The 25,486-nt window shown below is 35.4% G+C and overlaps 1 protein-coding gene across 7 annotated transcripts in view; it reads left to right on the top strand.

Moving 5' to 3' along the window:
• The window catches only part of CDKL5 (cyclin dependent kinase like 5), a 95,329-nt gene extending 73,339 nt beyond the window's left edge, over positions 1–21,990 (top strand). For 5 of the 7 annotated variants that reach the window (XM_039358387.1, XM_039358390.1, XM_039358389.1 and 2 more), the window contains 5 exons: positions 5,330–5,450; positions 7,487–7,583; positions 10,507–10,629; positions 11,787–11,906; positions 15,478–20,132. In XM_039358387.1, the coding sequence (XP_039214321.1) occupies positions 5,330–5,450; positions 7,487–7,583; positions 10,507–10,629; positions 11,787–11,906; positions 15,478–15,873 (857 nt within the window). In that variant the 3' untranslated portion in view covers positions 15,874–20,132. Of the gene's footprint in view, positions 1–5,329; positions 5,451–7,486; positions 7,584–10,506; positions 10,630–11,786; positions 11,907–15,477; positions 20,133–21,609 lie in introns of those variants that run through there. The other 2 variants (XR_005558548.1, XM_039358392.1) reach the window with 2 other exon arrangements.
• The last annotated feature ends 3,496 nt before the right edge of the window (positions 21,991–25,486 follow it).

The following is a 25,486-nucleotide window of genomic DNA, read 5'->3' as shown; positions in this document are numbered from 1 at the left end:
TGTCTTCTACCATCTTTTGGAGTCCATTTAAGCTCACGCCTTGAGCTTAAATGGAAGCTACTGCTTCAGTGACTCCATCCAGCCACCTCATTCTCTGTCGTCCCCTTCAATTGCCCTCAATCTTTCCCAGCATTAGGCTCTTCTCCAGCGAGTCCTTCCTTCTAATTAGGTGGCCAAAGTACTTGAGTTTCAATTTCAGGATCTGGCCTTCTAAAGAGCAGTTAGGGTTGATCTCCTCTAGGACTGACCGGTTTGATCACCTTGCAGTCCAGGGGACTCTCAGGAGTCTTCTCCATCACCATAGTTTAAAGGTCTCAATTTTTTTGCGCTCAGCCTTTCTTATGGTCCAACTTTCACAGCCATACATTGCAACTGGGAAAACTATGGCCTTGACTATATGTACTTTTCATGGCAGGATGATGTCTCTGCTTTTTAGTATGCTGTCTAGATTTGCCATAGCTTTCCTCCCCAGGAGCAAGCGTCTTTTAATTTCTTGGCTGCAGTCCCCATCTGTGGTGATCTTGGAGCCCAGGAAGATAAAATCTGTCACTACCTCCATTTCTTCCCCATCTATTTGCCAGGAATTGAGAGGGCCGGATGCCATGATCTTGGTTTTCTTAATGTTAAGTTTCAAGCCAACTTTTGCACTCTCCTTCTTCACCCGCATCAAGAGGCTCTTTAGTTCCTCTTCACTTTCTGCCATTAGAGTGGTATCATCTGCATATCTTAGATTGTTGATATTTCTCCTGGCAATCTTAATTCCAACTTTTGATTCATCTAGCCCTGCCTTTCTCATGATGTGCTCTGCATATAAGTTAAATAGGCAGGGCAACAAAATACAGCCTTGCCAGACTCCTTTCCCAATTTTGAACCAATCAGTGGTTCCGTGTCCAGTTCTCACTGTTGCTTCTTGACCCGCATATAGGTTTCTCAAGAGACAAATAAGATGGTCTGGTCTGGTACTCCCATCTCTTTAAGAACTTGCCACAATTTGTTGTGATTCACACAATCAAAGGCTTTAGCATAGTCAATGAATCAGATGTTTTTCTGGAACTCCCTAGCTTTCTCCATGATCCAGTGTATGTTGGCAATTTGATCTCTAGTTCTTCTGCCTCTTCGAAATCCTCCCTGTACTTCTGGAAGTTCTCAATCCACATACTTCTGGAGACTAGCTTGTAGGATTTTAAACATAACTTTAATTCTTAACCTTAGGGGTATGAAATTCTGAATATAAAACTAGAGATTCAGTGAATAAAGAGGGAAATGATATAATGTACAATACAAAGACTGCAGGATACTGGTATATTATTTTTTTTGCTAAATCTTCACTTCAGCCACATATGCATCTATTATTGAATTCAGTTTAGAAATTTATATTACTTTTATGGAAAGATATTGTAGAAGGACTGAACTATTAAAATGATTTGTTTTCTAGTTTTGCATATTGACAAATGTTTAATCTAATTTTGATACCATCTGAGAATTTCCTGTTGATATGATATTTCAAATCCCTAATATATATAATGATTGGGCCTTATTGATCTTGGGCTAAAAGCTGTGGTCACTAGAAAGTAAGTATAAATATAAATGGCACAGTGGTTAGAATACAGTATTTCAGGCATACTGCCCACAACCAGCAGTTCGATCCTGACGAGCTCAAGGTTGACTCAGCCTTCCATCATTCCGAGGTTGGTAAAATGAAGACCCAGATTGTTGGGGGCAATATGCTGGCTCTGTAAATCACTTAGAGAATGCTGTAAAACACTATGAAGCGCTAAAAGTACTATGAACTGGTATATAAGTCTAAGTGCTAGATGTCATGGTTCCGACTAATCAAACACTTCAAAGAACTTCCAGGCATTGTTTATCCTAAAAAGTCTTTAATCGTGTAACAGAGTGTCGGCACAGCATGGAGGATGCCAAGATCTGAATTCCCCTCCCCTGAGCACATATTATGCCAGCATACTTCCCTCCCCTGATTTGCTGTCATAAATCATGTTCTCCAATCAGTTTGAAGGGCAAAGGCTCCCTTCTGTTCTGTAGCCTGCGGTTTTTTTATCATAGTTAATCCCCACACACATTCTTTCTCCTCCCCTCCCAGCATCATCTAATTTAACTCTAAAAATACCACACAGTTTATACAGTGACTACCTCTGCATATTTTGTCAAACCAAGAACATCCAATGTTAGTAGTGTTGACATCCGCCCCCCCCCCTTACAAAAAGGATAGATCCTGTATGTAAACGAAAGCATTTGTCAGGGATTATCTCTTGGTTTGTTGGGGTTTTTCTCATGAAACTTTTTGATGAGTTGGTCAGCCTTCACATTGCTAGATTTCACCCAAGTAGCTTCAGACAGCGAGTTCCCCTTCCATTGTACTAGGTACTGCAATTTCCCTTTAAAAATTCTAGAGTCAAGAATACGTTTCACTTCATAGTGAGTCTGACCTGCTACTACGAGGGGCCTGGGTGCCTTCTTAGGGGGAGGTCTTAAAGTGGAGCCCCGACAAGGTTTCAACAAGCTGCAATGGAAGACAGGGTGAATCCTCCCTATAAGCCTAGGGAGTTTTAATTCTATTGTGACGGGGTTAATGATCCTTATGATGGGGAAAGGCCCCAAGAATTTTGGTCCTAATTTCTTGCTGGGCAATTTGAGGTGTAAATATTTAGTTGATAGATAAACTTTTCCCCAACTTGGAATGTTCTTTGGGGAGCCCTCTTTTTATCATCCTGCTTTTTATAGGTCTCTCTTTTTTAACACACTTTTTGTGTTTCTCCAAACTTCTTCCCACCCTCTCACCCACTGATCAAGTGTCTGGGAGGCGGAAGGCACCTGAGGGTATTCAGGGATTGGGCTGAAGTCTTTTCCTGTGGCTACTCTGAAAGGCATGTAGCTGGTGCTGCTGTGAACAGAATTATTGTAAGCCACCTCGGCGAAAGGGAGGAGGTCAGTCCAATTTGTCTGTTGGTAGGAAACGTAGCATCTGAGATATTGGTCCACCATTTTGTTGGTGGATTCTGCAGCCCCATTGGTAGCTGGATGAAAAGCAGATGATAAGCCTTGAGATGATCCAATTAATTTAAGAAAACGCTTCCAAAATTTTGCTGTGAACTGCACCCCTCTGTCTGAAATTATTCACTTAGGGGCACCATGCAGTCGGTAGATACGTTTCAGGAACAATTTGGTCAGTCATTGGGCAGATGGGAGTCCTTTGCAGGCGATGAAATGAGCCTGCTTCGAGAACAAGTCTATCACAGTCCAGATGACAGTATTTCCCCTACTTTCAGGTAGGTCTACTATAACGTCCATAGCTATTTCTTCCCATGGTTGAGAGGGGTCTGCCACTGGTTGCAGTAGCCCAGGGGGTTTCCCTGGAATTCTTTTCATTGTGTCACATACAGTACAACTCCTGACATAGTTTTCCACATCTCGTTTTACACCAGAATTGCCAGCGGATGAGGTGTAGAATTTTTAAATATCCAAAGTGCCCAGCCTGTTTTACATCATGGCTGTGTTTGAGAGCATTAAGACGGAGAGCTTCAGGCAGATACAGTCCCCCTCCCTTTGTAAGCCAAACCATCCCTGCGTGTTAGGGAGATTTGATTATCTTTGAACCATTGGTTGGTGAGGAGCTCCTGTTTTATTTTCTTTACCCAGGGTCATCAGGATTAGGGAATCTGTGAGGTGTGAGTTGAGCGGCAGTTTGTGGGTTAGAGATAATTGCCTCGTTAATCTCCTCGCGTTCGCTTTTGTACTGGGGTAATCGGGATAGCGCATCAGCTAGGAAGTTTTTTCCTCCCGGTATGTAGTTTACAGTGAAGTTGAAGCAGTTAAAGTACTGTGCCCACCGCACTTGCTTTGGGGACAATTTGCGGGGAGTTTTCAGTGCTTCTAGATTTTTGTGATGTGTCCATACTTCAAATGGCATCTTGCTCCCTTCTAGATAGTGTCACCAGTTTAACAGCCCCCACCTAATTGCGAAGGCCTCCTTCTCCCAGATTGCCCATCTTCTCTCGCTTTCAGTAAATTTTTTAGAGGTGTAGGCACAGGATTGTAGAACTCCACTTTTGTTCTTTTGCAGTAATACAGCTCCGACTGCCACGTCGCTGGCATCAGCTTGGATTACAAAGGGTTCCCCTGGGCAGGGGTGCTTTAGGACCGGTTCAGCAGCAAATAGTCTTTTTAAATTCTCAAAAGCTGTTTGGCAACTCATAATTCATGTAAGTGGCTGGTCCAGTCGTGGTTTTCCTCCTCCTTTGCCTGTTTTGAGTAGTTCTGTAAAGGGCAGGGCAATCTCGGCAAAGGAGGGGATGAATTGACGATAAAAGTTGGCAAAACCTAAAATGCTCTGAAGCTTTTTATGAGTCTTTGGGGGCTGCCACTCAATTATAATTCTCACTTTGGCTGGATCTGCATATTTTGTCAAAGCAAGAACATCCAATTTTAGCAACGTTGACACTATAGCTATAAATCAGCATCTGATTTTATTTTATTTTATTTTATTTATTCAGCAGAAAACTCTGATACATTTGCACTGACCTTCTTGCCTTCTCATTGTGATTCTTTTGTAGTTGGAGAAATTAAGGTTTTATAGGCATTTTAAAAAATAACAGTAGGGGATGGTTGCAGTCATTTCCTTTCTCTGGAAATAGTTTCACAGTGCAAAGCAATGATGATTAATTTTCTAGAAAACATCCTTGAGCTTTAAAGGGATGTAAAGTTTAATAGCAAGAGTTCAAATCTGAGATGAATAAGATTAAAATAAATATTTCTCCATTCTAGTTAGAGCATATTCAACAACCAGATCATCTTCATTGATATCTATGCATACAATCAGTGCTTTTTTTCTAAAAAAAAAAAAAAAAAGTGCCGGAACTCACACGTGTCATACAACCCACCTTGCCTACCCTACAAGGTTCCATCCAAAAAAGGTACCGGAACTCCGTTCTGGGCATTCTATGAGAAAAAAAGCCCTGCATACAATACATTATACATTATACATGGATTGAAACAAAAAGTTATCAGAACATGAATTGCTATAATTTTCCTCCAACTTAAGCCTTAAGTCACTAAGGTAACTTAATGTACTAAGACTCCTCTATTACACTACAGAAATCAAATTTCTTTTAGACCTTTGTTCTTTTTTCAATACTGATAGAATATTATGATTCATAACCCAACATTGAAATAAACAGAAACAAATTTTAATGTCACAGGTTGAGTAAACTATATAATCTTCTGCCAAGCATGAATATGTACCATCTTATTGGGTTTTTAAAAAGAGATAATTGAGGATGTATACAGTGTAACCTTATATTTCTTCTTGTAGTCCCATCACCACGCCCAGAAGGAACATTTCTAGACAATAGTGCCTCAAACAGAATACCTGCACTGCCTGCAGAAAGCAGTTTAACAAGCCATTCAAAGAGACAAACTGCTTTTGATTCCTGGTAAGTAAATTTCTTTATAAAAGGTAAAGCACAGTTAATTTATATAGAAATAGAAAAGTTAATATAGAAACAAAGTAACATTTCCTAATTTCTTATTGATTAATTCATTTAAGATGATTAATTCATCCAGTAGTCACACTGAAAATTTGGATTGGAATCAGAAATTACCAACAGGGTTTAATAGATTCTGGGAATTTTATTGAGTTTCTTATTTCATGAAGATCAGTTGTATCTTTAAATCTGTCAATCTTCCAAACTTAATTGAAATATAATTGATGGCCAATTTATATTATGTATCAGCCCTCCACCTTGCAGTTACTAATTATTCCAGTGGTGGATTGACTTGAGATTTTTAATCTACATATTCATTGGGACCATGATGAGATCAACATTTATTCTCTTTTTCTATGGCACAAGACTCGTAGCCTGCAAAGACTCGTTATTGTTACTTCACAGGCCAGCTTTTGATGCACACATATGCTTGAGAAGGGAGACTCGGACCTCGTCTAGAGTGGGCACACTCCAGGTCCCTTCCCTCAAATGATGTGATCTAGTGGGACTTAGCAAGCATATCTTTTCCATAGCAGTCCTGTCCAGTAGACTACCTTGATATCCAGCAGGGCCTCACTTTCTTAACTTTCCAGAAAACTATTAAGAGATTACTTTTTACCTCACTTATAAGGTTAGAGCCCAGGGAGTTGTGTAGCTGTATGGGTGTTGTTTTTAGATTGAAATCATTTTTTTCTTGTTTCTTGTTGAATGTTTTTTATTTTGTCTTTTTATTATTGCTGTTAGATTCCCAAATTTGTGAGCACAATATACCCAGCTGATTCAGCTTGCTAAGAACATCCCTTTTCAAGTCAAGTCTGAACAAGTTGACTGAAAATGGAGTTATTTTATATCCAAAAGTATTCATTGTCCTGATCCCATTTGTGTCTTCACAAGGTTAATGCTTCAACATTGTCTCAAGAGCCATGCTATTGTAATATCTTCTGCAATTTCCAGGCAGCCTCCTGCCCTAGGCATTCTATTTTTACAAGCTTTGCTCATCAAATGGAATTATGACATTTTTAACAGACCTTTTTATTATTAAGGATGCTTTCTAGCCTAGCATTATCTTCTGGAGGTTATACACTAGATCAGTGATGGCGAACCTTTTAGAGACCGAGTGCCCAAACTGCAACCCAAAACCACTTATGTATGGTTGGGTGCCGGGTGGGTGTGGCTGTGGGCGAAACAGCAGACTGGGTGGGACTAAAAAGTTCAATCAACAATTCCAACTTTGCGAGATCTTTTTTTTCCCGCAAGAAGTTGAAATTGATTGATTGATTAAACCTTTTTTTGTGTGCATACGGCGGCGGAGGTCTAAAGCGAAAAGGTTTTATAAAACTGAGCTGAAGGCCCAGGACTGGGGCGACGGTACGTGTGCCCACAGAGAGGGCTCTGTGTGCCACCTGTGGCACGTGTGCCATATGTTCGCTACTACAGCATTAGATTTTCAGAATCTGGGATATCCTCGGACCTCTTATAAGCTTACCCAAAATAAAATCAGCTAGGCACAATTTTTCTTTCATTTTACAGTAATGTCATATTTCTTACATCCTAAGCACACAAGAGTTAGGGTTTTCAAGATTCTGCTTTATTTTTTCTGAAACAGCATTAAAGATACTTTCCTAAAATCTGGGCAGTTCTTTCTTTCTTAGTTTGCCAGCTACATGGGGCTTGACACAAGAATATGTTCTTTTCTTGAAGGAGATTTTGTAATTCTGGGATGTTAACCAATTAGCTTGGCATTTGGGAAATTTAACAATTCCTTTGACTTCTAATGGCTATGAATCAGAGCACATATCAAAATGTATGATTCATCAAACCATACCTATAACTGTGAGAAGCCTCAAAATAGCAAGCCCACTGCTGATGGTGAGGAGATTTTTCATGCATATGTATTAGCTTTCTATAAGATTGTGCACTATGTAATTCATTATACTAAAGTTTATTATATCTACATATAAGGGTTTTTTTCTCTCCACATTAAGGAAAAGTGCTGAAGATACTCATTCTGAACAGCTAAAGGATAAAGAAAAACAAAGTTTTTTCAGGGCAATAAAAAAGAAAAAGAAGAAATCTCAGTCAGTAAGTAGCTTATGTTTTCTATAACATTTTGCTTAACTACTTTAGTCTTCCACAGAGAAAAACAACTTGGTTATTGAGGTATCAGCTACCAGATTTGGCAAATATAAAGGATTTGAAGATTATTGTGAAATTTCTGGACAATCCTACTTGCTTAGCCCCTAATATGAGGAATACATTTCTATGACCGCCTATGAATAAAATTAAATATTAAATAAATAAGGAAGCAATTGGTGTCAGCTGATTTTCTTGATAGATAGCTAGAAGCCAAGCAAATAGGAAGTAGGTTCTGCCAAATCTGTAGTGCCAAATGTTTTTTGGGGGAGAGAATGGGACTGATCGCTGTGTCAAACCCTTTGTGGTCGAGAGGAATTTGCCACTTTTCCCCCATTTCACCTCTCTATACAGCCTACCGACTGCTGTTATTTGTTAGTAATAATTTTACCATTTACTACAGTCCAGAGAAGGATTCTACTGCTTTTTAAGTTAGAGAAGGTTCTTACATAATAGTTATCTCTGTAGGCCTGTTGGTTCTCAGCTCTATCTGGAAAAAGTTGTATTTAAAAGAGAAGCTGATTACTGAGACGTAGGACAGGGATTGTTTGTTTGATTGATTGATTGATTATGTAATACTGAGTAATTTTTTACTCCTAATGATGACAAACAGATTTTCTCCATGATGAGGCAGGGAAGGCCAAGCTAATGCCCTCATCTTGTAGTGTTTCCCCAAATTTATTTCTCACCGTTTGAGATTCCTGATATAAAGAACTTAAGGTAGCCAGTGAAATGTTTGATTGTTCATTTAAAATAAAGTTCAACTTTAGTTACTTATAGAGCTCAATATCCCAAGAGTCTGGTAGCACTATTTAAGACTAAGAAATGTTATTACAAGATGTTAGCTTTCGTGAGCTACAGTTCACTTCATCAGTAACATGGATTGGGTTAACTGATGTAGGGTTCATATATATTGGTATATGATGGGGAAATAAAGGGAGAAGAAGCCATGTTTATTGTCATAAAGAATTTAAGAAACAAAAATCCCATGCTATAGCCATGAATAAAATTCTGAAACATTTTGGGTTTTTAATGAATTTAATAATAAGTACTATGGAGCCTTTCTCCTTGAAAGTTGGTTTGCTGCAATTATTTGTATCTATCCTTTTAGGATAACAGTGCTTTCAAAGAAGCATATAAACTATTTAAATAATGGTTAAAAAAAGAGCAACTATTATTTAAGAATGAAAACATTTCTAAGATCTTTTCACCAGTTTACTTCATGTTAATATCCCTTCCTCTTTTCTCCACTCATGTAGGATATAGGAAATAATTGTGATTGTGAGACGGGTGTCTGTATAAATTGATATAGGTAAATAATAAGTAAATAGTAAACAAGTACTATACTAAGTAGAAAAACCATTTTATCTATTATTTTTAAATGTATTGATTTACAATGAAGATTTGGAAGTAAGAGATGAAGGGCATCAGATTTTTTTATTGTCAGCAGATAAATCTTTTAAGAATTTCTTAGTTTTCTTCCTTAGTTTTAAGTTTGCATTTCCATTGAGGGATAATAGTTTTCACGAACCCAGATAATTTTTTTTAAAAATGCATTTATATGTTATTTTCTGAGTTTCTCTCCAGATTTGCTACATTTCAAACTTTAACAAAAATTATACAAAACCCATGTTGTCGAAGTAAATTGATACATATGGACTTAATTGCTATTGAAAATTTGGGATATTTTTATAATAGCTATAGTCATAGTTCAGGGCTTTTCAACCAGTGGTACGGGTACCACCTGTGGTACATTGGCACCTGGCAGGTGGTACGCAACCATACTAGAAAAGTGGTAGTGGGGGAGGGAAATGAGCTGAACCAGTGGTAGCACTCACAAGCCTGAGCGAGAGATGGCTGGAGCTGCAGGGCTGTCAGGGCTCAGTGGAAGCACCAGGATCAGTGCCAAGCTCCAGCTGGAGCTCTGCGCTGATTCTGGTGCTTCTGCTGAGCCCTGAAGAAGCACCAGTCAGCTGGAAAACAGCACTGATCCTGGCGCTTCTGCTGAGCCCAGAAGAAGCACCAATCAGCTGGAAAACAACACTGATCCTGGTGCTTCTGCTGAGCCTAAAGGAAGCACCGATCAACTGGAATGTTGCAGCATCTCCAGGGTCTTGTGATTTACATTCAGATGCTTGGCAACTGATTCATATTTATGACGGTCACAGTGTCCCAGGGTCATGTGAAGTGACCAAAACCTGCTGCAATCACCCAGCAGACAGGGGGAATAAAAACCAAACACCCCCCACCCTACCCCTGCTGCCAGTCCTCAACAAAAATGCTCACAACAAGGAAAACCTCGGACAGGAGGAAGAGCGCCACTGGGGGGGCAGGCAGGTGTCTTGCTCGGCTGTGGCTTGTGGGGCACTTTTTTCAGTGCCATTGTAACTTCGAACAGTCACTAAGCGAACTATTGTAAGTTGAGGACTACCTGTACTTTATCACTTTTTTTCCTTTTTGGGGGGGGGTCATCAAGTTTTTGACATCTTGCTAAGCGACTGGTGGTACTCGGATGTTGCCATATCCTAAAAGTGGTACAATGGGTGAAAAGGTTGAAAAGCCCTGTCATAGTTCATACGCCAAACTTAAACCACACAAAGTAATGTATTTATTCTAAACTTAATAAATATATATATTTGATAGGCACATTCTTAAAGCATATTGCAAGGGCAGTTAAGCTTTAATTATTTCTTCCAAAGGCTTTTTCTTATTCAGCAGAGCAATTAGTCTTATCTTGACATAATTATAAAAAGTTAGATTAAACATCTGTGATCATTGAAGCTTTCATATATAATTCAACAAATAAGAGACATGGGTAGCTCTCCTGAATTAGAATTATTTGTGCAATTTGTTTTTGTATCTTATATTGCAGACAGAATCTACCAAGATGGAGAATCCAAGCATCAAGAAATCTCTCTTTCCTCTTTTTATTTCAAAGAATCATTTAAAGCATAGCTCTTCTTTGAAAAAGAATCCTGTAGTCACTCTACCTATGGTATTAACTTTTAAAAAATGATAGCACTGAAAAAAAATGCTACAGTGCATCTATTTTACTTACCACTATAGTGTGTGCGTGTGTGGGGGTACAATTTTTTTTCTCAGGGGATCAAACTCTCCACGCAAATTAAGTATTTTGAGCCAATTCCACAAACTCAGGGAACCTGGGATTTTTTCCTCCAAATTGCAAGAAAATATAATATTATGAACAATATTATCATCAGGATTATAAATAAACATCTAATAAAACATAAAAGACAACTTCTTTTGTAATTAGCCATAGTGTGAAATTATTTTTTTCAATTGGAATATTTTCAATTATATTTTTATTTTTATATTCAATATAATATTTATATTATATTTCAATTATATTCAAATATTTTTATTTATAAACCTTACTGCTTTCCTTTATCTAAATAAAAGGAAGACACGATGTATTAGTCATAGTTGAATTTCATTGGATATAGAACACTTTTGAAAGCCTTTATTTTCTCTATAATCAATTATCCAGCTGCATGTTGTTGGTAAAATAAAAGCTAATCCCCCTACATTTAATGGATTAACAATTTTTAATCCTAAATTTTATTTGCTAAGAAAGGAGTCTTAGCCAGCAATCGCCTACCTCCCTGTTGGACGACTAAACTGTTCAGAAGATATATTCAGCCAAAGATTTTCTCTGAAGCTGGCATGTTGCATTATTTAGCAGTTTCTCTAATTAATAAACAAACATTAAGCTAAATCTTATTTCTTTGATAAGGGAAATACTCTTCCTTATAAAGGTACTGCAAAAGTAATTGATGACTGGTTATCTTTCTCCTTAGCAAAAAACATAGTTTTTGTGGAAATGGCTCATGAACTTAAAAGCAATATGGAATACTCTGAAAATGAGATGAAACAGAGCACTGCGCTTAACTGCTCTTCTTCTCTTTTGCAGTATTTGACTAACAGCATGTGAATGCCTTAAGGGTGGAGGTTATAAAAATATGCATGGCATCTACAAATATAATTATCAATATAGAGATCTTAAAAGGGCATAGCAATAATGGGTTCACTTGCATTGCTTTGATCTGAGAAGCAGGGAGAAGTGGGAGATAAGGTTTAATTTAGGATATTTGTTTCCAAGAATTAATGAATTGATATTGTTCCATGTTACAGATGCCTGGAAGCGACAATCAGGACCTTTTGGCAATACAAAAAGCTATTCACTCGTCTAATCATCCAGCCAGCAGGCAGAAGGATTGGCATTCTGAAAAGATGACAGAAATTCAAGGGCATGTAAGTTTAACTATTGCTTCATTTCATTTTAAGTCATTTGGCAGGTGAATAGTTGTTCTAAGTTATAATACAGAATAACTTTGAACTTTTATTCTTGGGATCTCAAATTGAAATCATCACAAGTGCTACTTAACTATTAAGTCATTAACCCAGAACTACATTGGAAATTTTTTATACATTGATTTAAAAGTTTTTACCAGCAATGTCCACAGAGTCTTGGTGCTTTGATCAGATTGGCAAAAGAAGTAATTTCAGTGTTGCATCTTTAACAGTACTGTGAGGTATATTTTACACGGTAATGTAGCCATCTACCCATTAACATACATCTATGGAGCAGATAGAATTATCACCTGCCTTAAGTTCAGTATAAAGTTGATAAATAAGAATTATCCCACACTTTTCCTTGAGCAGCAACAAAACATTGTTCCAACCATGTGCTCATATTATTTATTTACTTAAAATATTTCAGTCAAGGTGGCTCGCAAGACAAAACAAATGTAGCAATAAAGAGTATTAATAAAAATCAGTGAAGATGGGCATTCTGCTGCAGGATATTTTGAAGTCCTTGTGCTATGACTTGGATGCACATCTCTGGGTAATTCATTCTAAAAATACTGAACAAGTTGAAAAGATGTATTGTTAGTGATATGCAGTAATCTGACTGTTCACAGTAGTGAACAAATGAGTAGGTTGGAGATATTAACTTTCAAACAAATTTGTGTGGCTGAAGGTAAGCCTTCAGGTTATTTAATGTTAATCTATTTAAAGCTGAAAGATTAAAATTAACTTTTTAACTTTCAGCAAAATATAATTACAGTTAGTATATCAAGTATAATACAACTACTACATAAACAACATTGCAACGAACAAGGACATACATTCAGTTTTGCAGCTACTAAGATTGTTGGACGAGTAGAGACAAAAGTAGCCAGGAAAGTGATTGAAGCCTGGGAAACGGACTCCTCATCAGTCAACAGGAGTGCTGATTTACCACTAGCTTATCAAGTACCTAGGAGGCGAGAGCTTGACGGCACAAGGAAACAACAGCCAACAATTTAATAGCCACCCTCAACACTCCAAGCCACACACAACCAGGTTCCATATAAATACCACACAGAGGAATAGCTCAAAGCACATACTTTGCTAAAGAGAAGTTCTTTGAGGATTGGCTCCAGCATGAGTCCAAAAGCTTGGAAGACTAAATCTCTAGTCCCGGTGGCTGACCCAGATTGGATCCTGTGCTATATAAACCAATACAAATAATCCTTATTTAACAATCAATCCTTTTATGACTGTTCAAATTTGTAATTGCCACAGACTGGATGCTTTACAGTCGTAAAGCACCCCCAGCCATCATAAATGGTCACGCACAATCATAGGACCACATGTCATTATGGTTAGTACGCAGTCAAGAACTGGGATTTGCAATGTTTTTTGCCAGTTTCTGGCAAAACACGTCCCTTCAAATAAATGGTTTTTCTTAACAACTGCCACATTCACTTAATGACTATTGTGAAAAGGGCTAGAAAATTACTTCAGGTGATGTAAGTGCCTCGGCTTACAAACACAATGTTTTATGACCATACTTCCGGGCTCAGTTATGGTCAGCAAGTCAAGGACTACCTATAGTTTTTTAACTGAGAATAATTGCCTCCAAAGGATAATTTGGTCATTTTCTGGAAGTAATGAAATAATTTGTAATTGCTTGTTTGTGAGTCAAAGGTTTGATGTTGCAGCTTCCAAGACACTGTTAAACAACAGAGTCTGGTTGCTTTGTGGGGAAATGACATTATTTGAGACCAGGAAAAGAACTAATTAGGTGAAACAGTTCAATAACCACTGATCTGAACAAACAGCTATACAAACCATCTTAAATTTCCAAACCAATTCAACTTTAACATTATTTAGTATCTTTTTAATAGGCATTTAGTATGTCAGCCAATGCTAGTATGTGCACCTTTCATTAGTTTAAGGGGCCTACCAGGCTTTACATGACAGGCAAGAGATTCCCTCTCAAAATAGGGAGAACACAGAAATTGTGATGTTACAATTTAGAAGTTTAGAAGTTATAAATGATAACTGGGAGAATTGAGTCTCTTTTTGTCTCTTAACAATTTTCTTTTTTTCTTTTTTTTTAAGTTTTTATTGAGTACAAAGAAAAAAAAGGATTAAAACATTGAACATGGTAAATCGTCTTTGACTGACATCTCAGTCCATATTGTACATTAATTACATATAATATATCTATATACAAACTATACATTTCTAGTCTCTATCTTATCTCTTTATTTGTGACCTCCATTTTTTTCCCTCCATCTATAAAATTTATTCCATATTCGATAAAATCTTTTAGCTATCCTATCTAGTTCTGCGCAATACATAATTTTCTTTATTAGTATTTCCTCTCTAGGTACTTCCATTGCTTTCCACTTTTGAGCAAATAGTATCCCTGCCGCCGTAACCACGTGAATAATTAAATATGTGTCCTCTTTATTTACATTTTTCTCTATTATTCCTAATAGTAATGCCTCAGGTTTGTATAGAATGTTTTGCCTAGTCATTTCTATTGCCCATTCCCAGACCACACGCCAATACACCTGTGCTTCTCTACATGTCCACCATACATGAAAAAAGGTGCCCTTTTCTTTTTTACATTTCCAACACATAGATGAATATCCGTTATACATTTTGGCTAATCTGGCCGGAGGGAGATGCCATCTGTAAACCATCTTATACAGGTTTTCTTTATATCAGTGTTTCTCAACCTTGACAATTTTAAGGCATGTGGACTTCAACTCCCAGAATTCCACAGCTGTGGAATTCTGGGAGTTGAAGTCCACATGCCTTAAAATTGTCAAGGTTGAGAAACACTGCTTTATATGATGTCGCCAATGTGATTTTGTTATTTCGCTCCCATACTTGCTGCCATTGATCCATATTTATATTATATCCTAGATCTATTGCCCATGTCACCATTGTTTCTTTAACCTGCTCCTCATATAGCTTATGTTCCAACAGGTGTTTATAAATATTCTTTATTTGTTTTTTCTCCGGGCCTAGCAGTATTTTATCTAACCCTGTATCTTGTCTGTTAATACCCCATTCTTGCTTATCCTTCATGTATCTTGCTTGTATCTGGAGACAAGACCACCACTCCATGTCTATTCCTTTTAACAATTTTCTAAATCAGAAAGCAAATGCATATCCCCTCCCTGCCCAAATTTGGGGCTGTGTTTATTATACAAAGCAGTGTGGGAGTCATATCACCCAGAGGCTACCCTTTTTTTTTTCTTTTTTACAATTTTGCTTATATTTCTAGAAATCAATCCCATCCATTACTTTGTAGTTTCTCTACTTCCCCTAGCTTGCAGTGAATTCCAAGAACTCCAATTGTCCGTGACCACTTAAAGATTACAACCCAAATTATTGAATAATTGACAGTTTAGTGTGTAATGACAATATGCAAAATACTTTAGCGCTTAACAAAAGTAAAGAAAATAAAAAGGGCAGGAGGAAGAACAGGTGGAAATAAATAACAAGAGACACTCGTTTTCTACTTTCTGTCTTTCAGAGTCAGCCTCTAAAATCCTTACGCAAGCTGTTGCATCTTTCTTCCTCCTCCTCCTCAAACCATTCGATTCCTTCTGAACCCAGATTCCAGCCTTTACCAAATCAGCCAGCTAAAACTTCTTTTTCTGAAGTTCGAATTTATCCTATGACTCAAGCTTCCACTACCAGCAGCAGCAACCTACGTCAAGAATCCCAATCAAAAGGCAGAGCTGCTCTTCAGCTCCCAAGCCAGATGGAACCAAGCTGGCACGTTTCCCCAGGGAACAGAAGTGCCAGTGAGACATCATCATACTCGGATCAGATGGCTTCGAAAAGTGGGCAAAACGGGCATACATATAACCGAACAAACCGATCTCGAATGCCAAATCTGAATGATTTAAAGGAGACGGCTTTGTAATTGTATCCAAGAAAGTGATATTGCAGGGATTGACCGAGGGATATGGTGATGGTGGTGATTGGAGTAATGATTGTGTTTGCAGCTTTACAAAAGAGTGTGCAATAGAGTATGTGTAGCTACTACTACCACATCAATAGGGATAGTATAGTGAAATGAACTTTATAAATTGCCATTCACACAATATAATAGCAAAAGAATGTGCAATTCAGGGAGAATGAACTATATGCCCTTTTTTCTCAGCTTACATTCCAGCTTAGTATGCGTATTTGTCTGAAAGCTATATTGACACATTGGGGAATTTAAAAAATATTTAGATGTATGCCCTTTTAAAAAATATTGCTGCCTAAATTTAAAAAAAACTAAATAGGGTTTATGTGATATATTTGTATCCTTAGTATGGTTTAAAGTTTTAGTTTATTTGTTTTTAAAACTTCCATATTTGATAAGATTTGTAATATTATTTATTGTCTAATTGTTATATCACATTTTATGTTATAACATTATTTGGAGCTGTTTGGAACATTGTTCTGAAGTAAAAACAGCTACAGTAATTTCTACAAAAATTAACATATATTACATCAAGAATATTTTATTATAAATATATGTGTGTGTGCGCGCTATGTGTGTGTGACTCTCTCTATATTTATATAATAAATGTCTTTTTTAAAAGATATTCACTTAAAGTATTGTTATGACACTATCTGCCATATTTTTATACATTTGTGATATTAAGTGCAGTATTATACTTAATAATAAATAGGAACTAAATAGTGTGACTGTAACAATATGATTTTTATTCCCATCCTAGATGCAGTAATATGGGCTATATCTACTGATCTTCTGCTGATGAGAGGTTCATGATCCAATAAAAGAAATGAAATGTGCTATGTTGCTTCTCCTTGTGGCTCTCATCCCCACCTTTTCTCCCTTTTCTTCTGATAAAAGCTTTTAAGAACTCAAAGAACCTTTTGTCAGTTGAACAACAACACTGAATATATCCCATTATAATGCCACAAGTAAAACAGTTTCTAAGATTTGCTGTAGACATTTTGATTGGGGTAATAGATTAAAAGCTTCAAACCATAAAAAAACATAAAATCATATGAACAGCAGTGTTGCTTCCCCTCAATGTATATTTAGCTTTCCTGTTCATATCAATGTGAAATAAGCATTTGCATTATGGGGGTAGACATCTGGTGTGCTTGCAATCTTCTACCCAGGAAAACCGACCCATAGCAAGAAAGTAAAGTAGATGCTCTTCCATTGAATACATGGGGTGAAGACCAAAGAGCCACAGCAAGAGATGCCAGTGGCAAACCAAAGTTGGCATGACACAGCACTGTAAATCATGGTATAAGGTTTTAACTTAATATGTTCTCTGCACTTTGTTTGGAATAGTACTATACAGAAAGTAAAATACAATATAGAAGTGTAAGGAGGACTGTCGCACTTCCATTTTGCTTCTAAGATTTTATAAAAAGATAATATTGATATTTAAGGGAAAAATCATTTCTAATGAAATTTAATCCCCCCCATATCACTTATGAGAATAGTTCTGTGAACATGTTTCACTCATCCAGTGTGTATGATATTTTCTAATTTCTTATCAAATCTTAGGAATTTTTAAAATGGACTTCTAAATCTAGCTAATAGTTATTTGCTTATAAGAAATACTCAGGAAATTATTTCAAACTTATTTTTCATTCAGTATGGAGTTGGTCAGTGAAAAAAGAATGAAGACAATAGTGTCAGAACAATACATTTTAACTCTCAAATGTATACAATATATTATTGAATAAACTCCATAAAAATTGACCTGGACATTATATAGATGGTGATGCTTATTAATAATAGATAACACAGATGAATGGAAAGATGTAATCTGGTAAATGTATGTATTTTTTTTAAATGTTATATTTCAAAGTTTTGAACACAGTATTTACCCCATTAGATAATCCAAAATTTTCAGTGGTGATTGTTGATGTCTAGTTTGCTGTATAGAAAATAGGCATTATAGTAATATATAAAATTCATGCCTAATAACTGTGGAAAACACAGTGGAGACTATGACAGGGTGATTCAGGCAGTCAATTATGTTTGTTTAATTCATAGGATGTTTTTGTAATTTAATACACAGTCACCTCCTGTGTATGTTCCCAATATTTCTGGCTGCCTAGCTGTATTTTCCAGAAAAAGATATCCAGACTCAAATAGTGCTGTTTGAATGTGGCAAATAATTTTTATTTGGCTTATATGTAATTTACAGAGTAATACTTCTTACTTTGCTAGTAATTTGCACAATTTATAAGGCTGCTTACAGCTCTTTTGATTCATAGATGTCTAACAGAAAACATTTAGTAGTAAATTAGATATATAGAGAATTGCTATTTGTACTACTAGATGTTTCAGATAAGGGTACTCTTTTTAAGCTTAAATTTGGAAATGTGTGAATTTTATTTTTTGGGTGTTCCATAAAGAAAATTATTTCTTTTAAAAAATGAAAAAATGTATACATTCAGATCTGTTAATAGAGAGAACATTTCAAAGGTTTTGCACTATACTTAGTTTATGTGTCCAAGTTTTGTAATATATGTAAACTTGTAAATATGCAAAGATGCCCCCCCCAAAAAAATTATTGACTAATGGAGATTTCTTAACATTATAAGAAGAGCAAAGCCTATTATGCATTCAGCTATGATTAAATGTTAGCTTTTTTTCCTTCACTGAGATTATGTAAATATATTGCTGTTCTCTGTACTTTTATAAGGATAGTGCAGCTAGTTTAGGTGATTGTGTTCTGATAGGAGCAAAAGAATCTATTATAGTTGTGTATATCAATAACTGCACATTCTTCCCAGGAAGGTTTGTTGCATATTTTCTTTTTCCTAGAAAAAGAAAACAAAAATGTTTGCACGTAATTTATTGAGAGCAGATTTTAAAAATGTCAAAAAGCTTTACTTAATAATTTTGAAGAGTCCCCTTTTGCCAATGAAATGTATGGAAGCATGGTTGAACAGATTTTTGAAAGTGGAATTCTGCTTTCTGAATCTTGTGCACACTATTGAGAAGTGTTGCATAATATTTCATATATTTTCTAGTATAAATAATATTTTTCAAAAGATATTTTCCATCCCTTAATCTCATTTTCATTACATTTTGAGTAATTAATAAGTTAGTAAAAGAATTACTGTGGTATGGGTACTTTTGCCATTCTCTGAAAAACATTTAGTAGTTTTAATCTCTGGAAGGGTTGATGGTTTCACATGTTTAACATATTGTATATTTAATTTTATATATCACAAGGGTTCCCATTTCTCTGTTTCTAAATTCTCAGATATACTGAGCTCAGCTTTCCCTTTATTTCCATAGAAATTTGGAAAACTAAGGTAAGTTGCATTGTTAAAGAGAAAAAATTATTCAATATTTCATATGATTTTTTAAAATAAATCTCCTTTTTATTTTGCAAACATTCTATTTTCTATTTCCCATATTTCTCTAAAATATCACCCAAAGAAATAGTATTTCATAATCCACATTGGTAACTGTTTCCCCATTGCCTTAAATACATTCAGTTTTTATTTTTATGTTGCATATTTCAATTACAATTGAAACTTGAATGGAATTTTGTTTCAAAAATATCTTAAAATCAAGCTAAGAAGAATAAATGTTTAAAAAAGTTCCCTTATTTATAAAACAATTTAAATTTGCAAAAGGATTATATGAGAAAAAGTGTTTATTTGGAAGTCATTTAGCATATATGATATAAGTTGTTCTGTGAGGAAAAAAATGATACTGACTTCTGTCTAAACATTCTTGATTAAGAATGTGACTGAGGGTTTTTTTATTTTTATTTGTTTGTTTGGTGTTTGCTGTATATAATGTTGATTATGTTTGGTATTAAGAAACTGTTTTCATGCAGTGAATTTCCTCAAGAGTATACTGAATTTCTTTGTGCCAAATTTATATATTATATTTCATTGTGGAAGCCTTCATTGAGGAAGGCTTAGGAAAATGGAATGTAGTAATTTTCAAAAGATTTTATTTCCCTTATTTGCAGTCTTTAAAAGATAAATTAAACTGTGATATTATTTTCTATTCTAGAAGTGTCTCTATTTAAAAAAACATCTTCCTCATTTACTTGTCATAAAGCTGGCTTGTACATGAGAATTTGTAGCAGATTGTAACAAAAGCCATTATTTTATCCTCTGATAACTGATACTCAATAATTTTTAATAAAAAATAATAGTCTCCAAGACAAATGAACTTGATAATGACTCTTTATTTCCTAGTGTATTTTCTTAATTCCATTGTTATGACCCTCATAAAAGAGCTTATCCTGACATTTATATAATTTTTTTAAAATATTGTATTGCAGAGTTTCTAAAATTTCATGATGTAATTTATATTGGAGAATTAAAGGCTGGGGATAGGAAGTCTGATGCTTGTTCAAAGTAGTTAACATAAGCAGTACTATTTTGTTTCTTTTTAAATCAATAGAAAAATGTTGAAACTATTCACTTCAAAATAGTCTTATGAGTGATAAAAACTCTCATATGATACCCATGAAATTACCATTTTATTACTATTTCTGATAAACGTAAATCAAGTTTATAGAGCCAGACATTTTTGTTATATGATTGTTGTCAAATGTATAACAATGGTTTTTAAAAACCTGCTTTTGCTAGAATGCTGTTAGAGAATCAACTTCCTTTTTTGATCAGCATTTTGATCATCAGCATTTTGAGACTTGCTTCATTCTTTTCATAAACTAAGGATCCAGTAAAACTAGGTGCTTGCTACAGATATTGAACAGTGCTTGCTACAGATATTGAACAGTGCTTTTAAACCAGCTCAGCATATTTTCACATCACTTATATATTCCTTCATTTTACATTTATTTCAGTTGTTATGTTACTTGTTTTTTCTCCTTTGAAGATAAATAGGTATCTAGTGTTCCATTTTGAATCAATCATTACTAGATCTGAGCAGAATTTCTTGTTTTAAGTCTCCAGCTTTTCTTAAAAAATAAATCTAATAAATTGGTTTATATAAAAATTATTTGCAAAATGTAATGCACAGATGAGCAAGGTTCACCATCTTTTTCTGAAAATGCAGGAAACAACTATTTATGAAAATACAATGCCTTGGTAAATCAACACTAATTCTAAAAGCAGAGAAAGGATTGTTTCAGATTTCTACAATTAGGCATTTTCTAAATGTGTTAGACTACAGTTGATAGAATTGCCAACTAACGTACTCATTCTGACTGGAAATAGTGGGAAAGCATTCCATTATAAATATAGAACACCAGATTGAAAAAGAGTGCATTATATTAATGTGTTTTAGCAGAGAAGGCTTTCTAATATTTAATACCATTAGATACTGGTTCTCAAGTGATTGGAAGTCTCTCACTTTTGTTACCTCTGTTGTTTTAGACAAATTATGGTGATAGTTGCAAATAATTCACTTAAATATAGTTGGATGACTCAGTTTAAAATTATTTTGGAAATACAAAAATGCCAAAAAGTATCTGCAAGAAAAAATAGCTTTGGCTCACTATTAATGTATATGGAAATATAGGACTGCTTAGATCTTCATGTTGATAACATGTATTGAATAAAATTGGGAGTTAATTATTTTTGAACACCCTTATAGCTTTATGATAGCATCCAATTATGAAAGTAGCTTTTCAGTTTTATGTGGTTAAAATTACGTATTCATTATTTCTTTTTTTAGAGAATCTCAGATGCACAAACCGAAAATCTGTCCTTTCTTTTAATAGAAATACTATGTAAATCATTGCATTAAAACTAACTGCAGATATGTCGGATATTTGGAAAAAAGTTCATACCATGTTAATAAGCCATCTGCAAATCTTTATGGAACACAGTATATCATATTGTAGTTGTATCATAATGGATTGTTTTCAGGCATGCATTCCATTTTTAATTCCTGTATAATTTTTATTATTTATGTAATAAAAGGGAGGTAAATTATTCTGTGTTTAACTTTTACATATCAGCATGGGGATTTTTTTATTTTTACTGAGCACAATGTATTTTTGAATGGGCCTGCCAAAATATGTCTTTAATAAAAATGCAGGTTTGCATTAGAAAAGTGAGGTTGTCATCCATTTTGTCCTTATTGCATTCCATGCATCCATTTTCTTTGATCATTAGATCCCGTCTTTTTTGATTTTAGGCATTTTAATATAAGTAATTACATTGTATAGATGAACCTCCTAAAAATACCCTGAAATGACTTGAGTTCAGATAATAGGAGTTATTTTTGCCCACTGTAATAAGACATTCTTGGGGAGTGTAAGCAGCATGCTCTTGTCGTTTTTACATCCTCATATGTGTTAAATTTGAGAGCCAGTATTATGGAGCCAAAGACTGAAGACATAAGATTGAAATCTATTTTCAGTCATGGAAGCCCATTGAGTGATTTTGGACCATTTATCCTCTATCAGCTGAACTGGTGAGCAAAGATCACTAGAAAAATTCTTGATCTTTTTTACTGTATTTCATCTTTCTCACATCATCTTTATAATGGAATATTTATTAATTTATCAAAGTCTTACAGCCAAGAACACAAAATGCACAGACGGATTGTGACATGTGGAAAATTGTTTACTTTTTGCTTGATTACTTTGGCTTCATCTTGCTTATGGCAAGTCTAGACCTGATTATGAATTTCAGTTGAAAAGTAAAAATAATTTTATTCATGCATGACTGACAATGCACAGAGAACATGGGATTGATTCCTTCTGTTCCTTCTTTATGTCACAACCTCCATATACTGAGTGGGATGTTTGAAAAGTTGTTCTTAGTGAAAGCATTTTTTCCATACATTTCACTCCCAGTGTTGGAGAAGACATCAGCAGGAGCAATATTCTATTCTTTACATAGAAATGGAGATTGAGGCTACATTTGTCCCAGAGAACTAAGTGATGTTAGTTCACAGTGTAAACACCTGCATTTAATGCCATCAATTCAAGATACTTGACAATATTTGTTTGTTTGTTTGTTAAATTTATTTGCAGCCTATCTCAACATAAGGCTACTCTAGGCCGGAGATCCCCAACCTTTTGAGCACCAGGGACTGGTTCCTTGGAGAGAGGTTTTTCTGCGGACCAAAGGGGATGTGGTTTCATGTACTGCCTGCATCCCGTGGATGGGGCTTTGCTTGTTAGCGCGGCCCTGTTTCTGGCATGCCACAGCCCGGTGCTAGTCCATGGATCGGGGGTTGGGGACCCCTACTTTAGGTGGCTTAAATAAGAAAAGGGAAGAATAATGAAAGGCATGTAAACAGAACAGAATTAAAATAATAGAACAATAAAATAATGACAAAGGAATGAAAATAAATAAATACATAAATAAATAACAAATACATCAATATGATAACCAATGGATGGATGGAGAGCAGAGAGCCAGGGGGGTGGAGTTTTCCATCAATCCAGTAGCCACCTCCAGTGTGAAATTCCCCCATTTAGTTCCCCATTTGATATGAATATTGCTTCCCAATTTGTCTGGCTTAAACTAATTCATATGACTTAGGTCTTGCCATTTTGTGAAATTCTTTACTGAATTTAACAGAATCGTTCTAAGCTTTCCAGATCAGGGAATTGCAAAATGCATCTGGCATAATCTAATGCTTCACATGTATTCTAAGTTCTTCTTTGAAGGTGAAGTGAGGGGAAGAAGTCTGATTAGAGTGACCTCAATCCCTAGTGCCTATGAATTCCCATTAATCTAGTTGTAATTACATCCAATGTTTCATTTCTTTCATCATAGCTACTCTTTCTTACTTATTTTATTTGGAAATGGTTTTACCACAATGCACTTGCATAGACTCAAGATCATACTCTCATTCCTCAGTTATTCCCATTTGGTGGAAAAAAAAACCCCATTGCTAGTTGTTTCGTTTTGCAACCTTCAATAACATAATTTATTGTTATTTATTGATATTATATATATATATATATATTTCAATTATTTTTGCCTTACCGATGAAAAACACATTATGGCGAATTGTTTGTCAGAAATGAGAACAAAACCAACTTGCTAGAAGTCTTCAGAATTATTACAGCTGCAGGTTTTTTTGTTAAATTTCTACACATTGTATTTCAAACTTCTCCTTACAATGTCTCCATTTATGCTTCTGAATCAGGCTTAGTAAAACAGGATAAATATATTTTCTAGAAAATTAATATTTTGGCAGTAGATAAAATATATAATTCGCAGTAATTTTTAGCAGCACTTCTTGACATTTTCTTCACAGTATTCTGTTCCTAGATTTCCTCTCACGTATGCTGGTCTGCACTTTATAGCCTACAGCTATTTTAGTCTTTTCTCAATAAAGCATCCTATACTCTTGAATCTAGGAAGGAAACATTTTCTGGCTATGCTCAGACAATGGGAATCTGTTGTTTGATATTGGCAAAGCAACCTTTGCATCTTGAAGAAACAACCAGGAATACTTCTCTCATGTCTTGCACTGTGTATCCATTTAGGAATGGTCATCTTGCTTCAAACATAAGTGCAGCCTGGATCTCAAGCGATTTACAACTTGTAACAATTATTTGCAAAGGATTAAGGAGCCATGGTGATGCAGTGGTTAGAATGCAGTGTTGCAGGCTAATTCTGCCTACTGCCCAGCAGTTCGACTGGCTCAAGGTTGACTAGCCCTCCATCCTTCCAAGGCCAGATTGTTGGGGGCAATAGACTGACTCTGCAAACTGCTTAGAGATGCTGTAAAGCACTAGGAAGCAGTATGTTTCTATAACATAATCAATTGGGTTCATTTATTCTGTTCAGTTTTTTAATGGTTTCTTGCTTTGAAGCACTACAAATGATAACATAACAGCTGCAAAAAATCACTGTTTTGTATAAAATACTATATTAGGAAAGTAAATAATGGGAAATTTTTGAAACAGTGATTAAGGATACATTATTCCAATCACAAAATATGGGGTGGGGGGCTTGGCAGTCAAATTAAATACAAATATCCTTGACTTATAACCGTAATTGAGCCCAAGATTTTTACAGTTTTACAACTTTACAACTTTTCTTGCTAACAGTTGTTAAGTGAATCTCTGCAGTTGTTAAGTTAGTAACAAGATTATTAAGTGAATCTGGTTTCTCTGTTCACTTATCTTGTCAGAAGGTTGCAAAAGGTGATCACATGATGCAACCATCATAAATACATGACAGCTGACTATGGGGATGCTGCAACAGTCATTAGTGTGAAAAACAGTAATTGGTCACTTTTTTCAGTGCCATTGTAACTTCAAACAGTCATTAAACAAATGGTTGTAAGTTGAGGATTACCTGTATCTGTAAATTTGTTCAATAACCATCGGAATAAAACTATTCAGTTTTTTTTAATAGTTTCTTGCCTTGGAGCAGTACAGCTGCAAAAAATATGTTTTGTATAAAATACTAAGTTTAAGAAAGTAAATAATGGGAAATTTTTGAATTGGTAGTTAAGATTACATTGTTCCGGTCACAAAACTTGGGGGGCAAGGTGGTTCTTGGCAGCCAAATTAAGTATCTGTAAATTTAATCAATAACCACCAGAAACATTAAAATATTTGCTGATTACACATTTA

This window comes from Crotalus tigris, unplaced genomic scaffold (genome assembly GCF_016545835.1).
Source record: "Crotalus tigris isolate CLP2741 ecotype Arizona unplaced genomic scaffold, ASM1654583v1 scf7180000019016.1132606, whole genome shotgun sequence".
Classification (NCBI taxonomy): domain Eukaryota; kingdom Metazoa; phylum Chordata; class Lepidosauria; order Squamata; family Viperidae; genus Crotalus; species Crotalus tigris.
The sequence above is the reverse complement of the archived record's forward strand: the minus strand, read 5'-3'. Positions and strand labels throughout refer to the sequence as shown.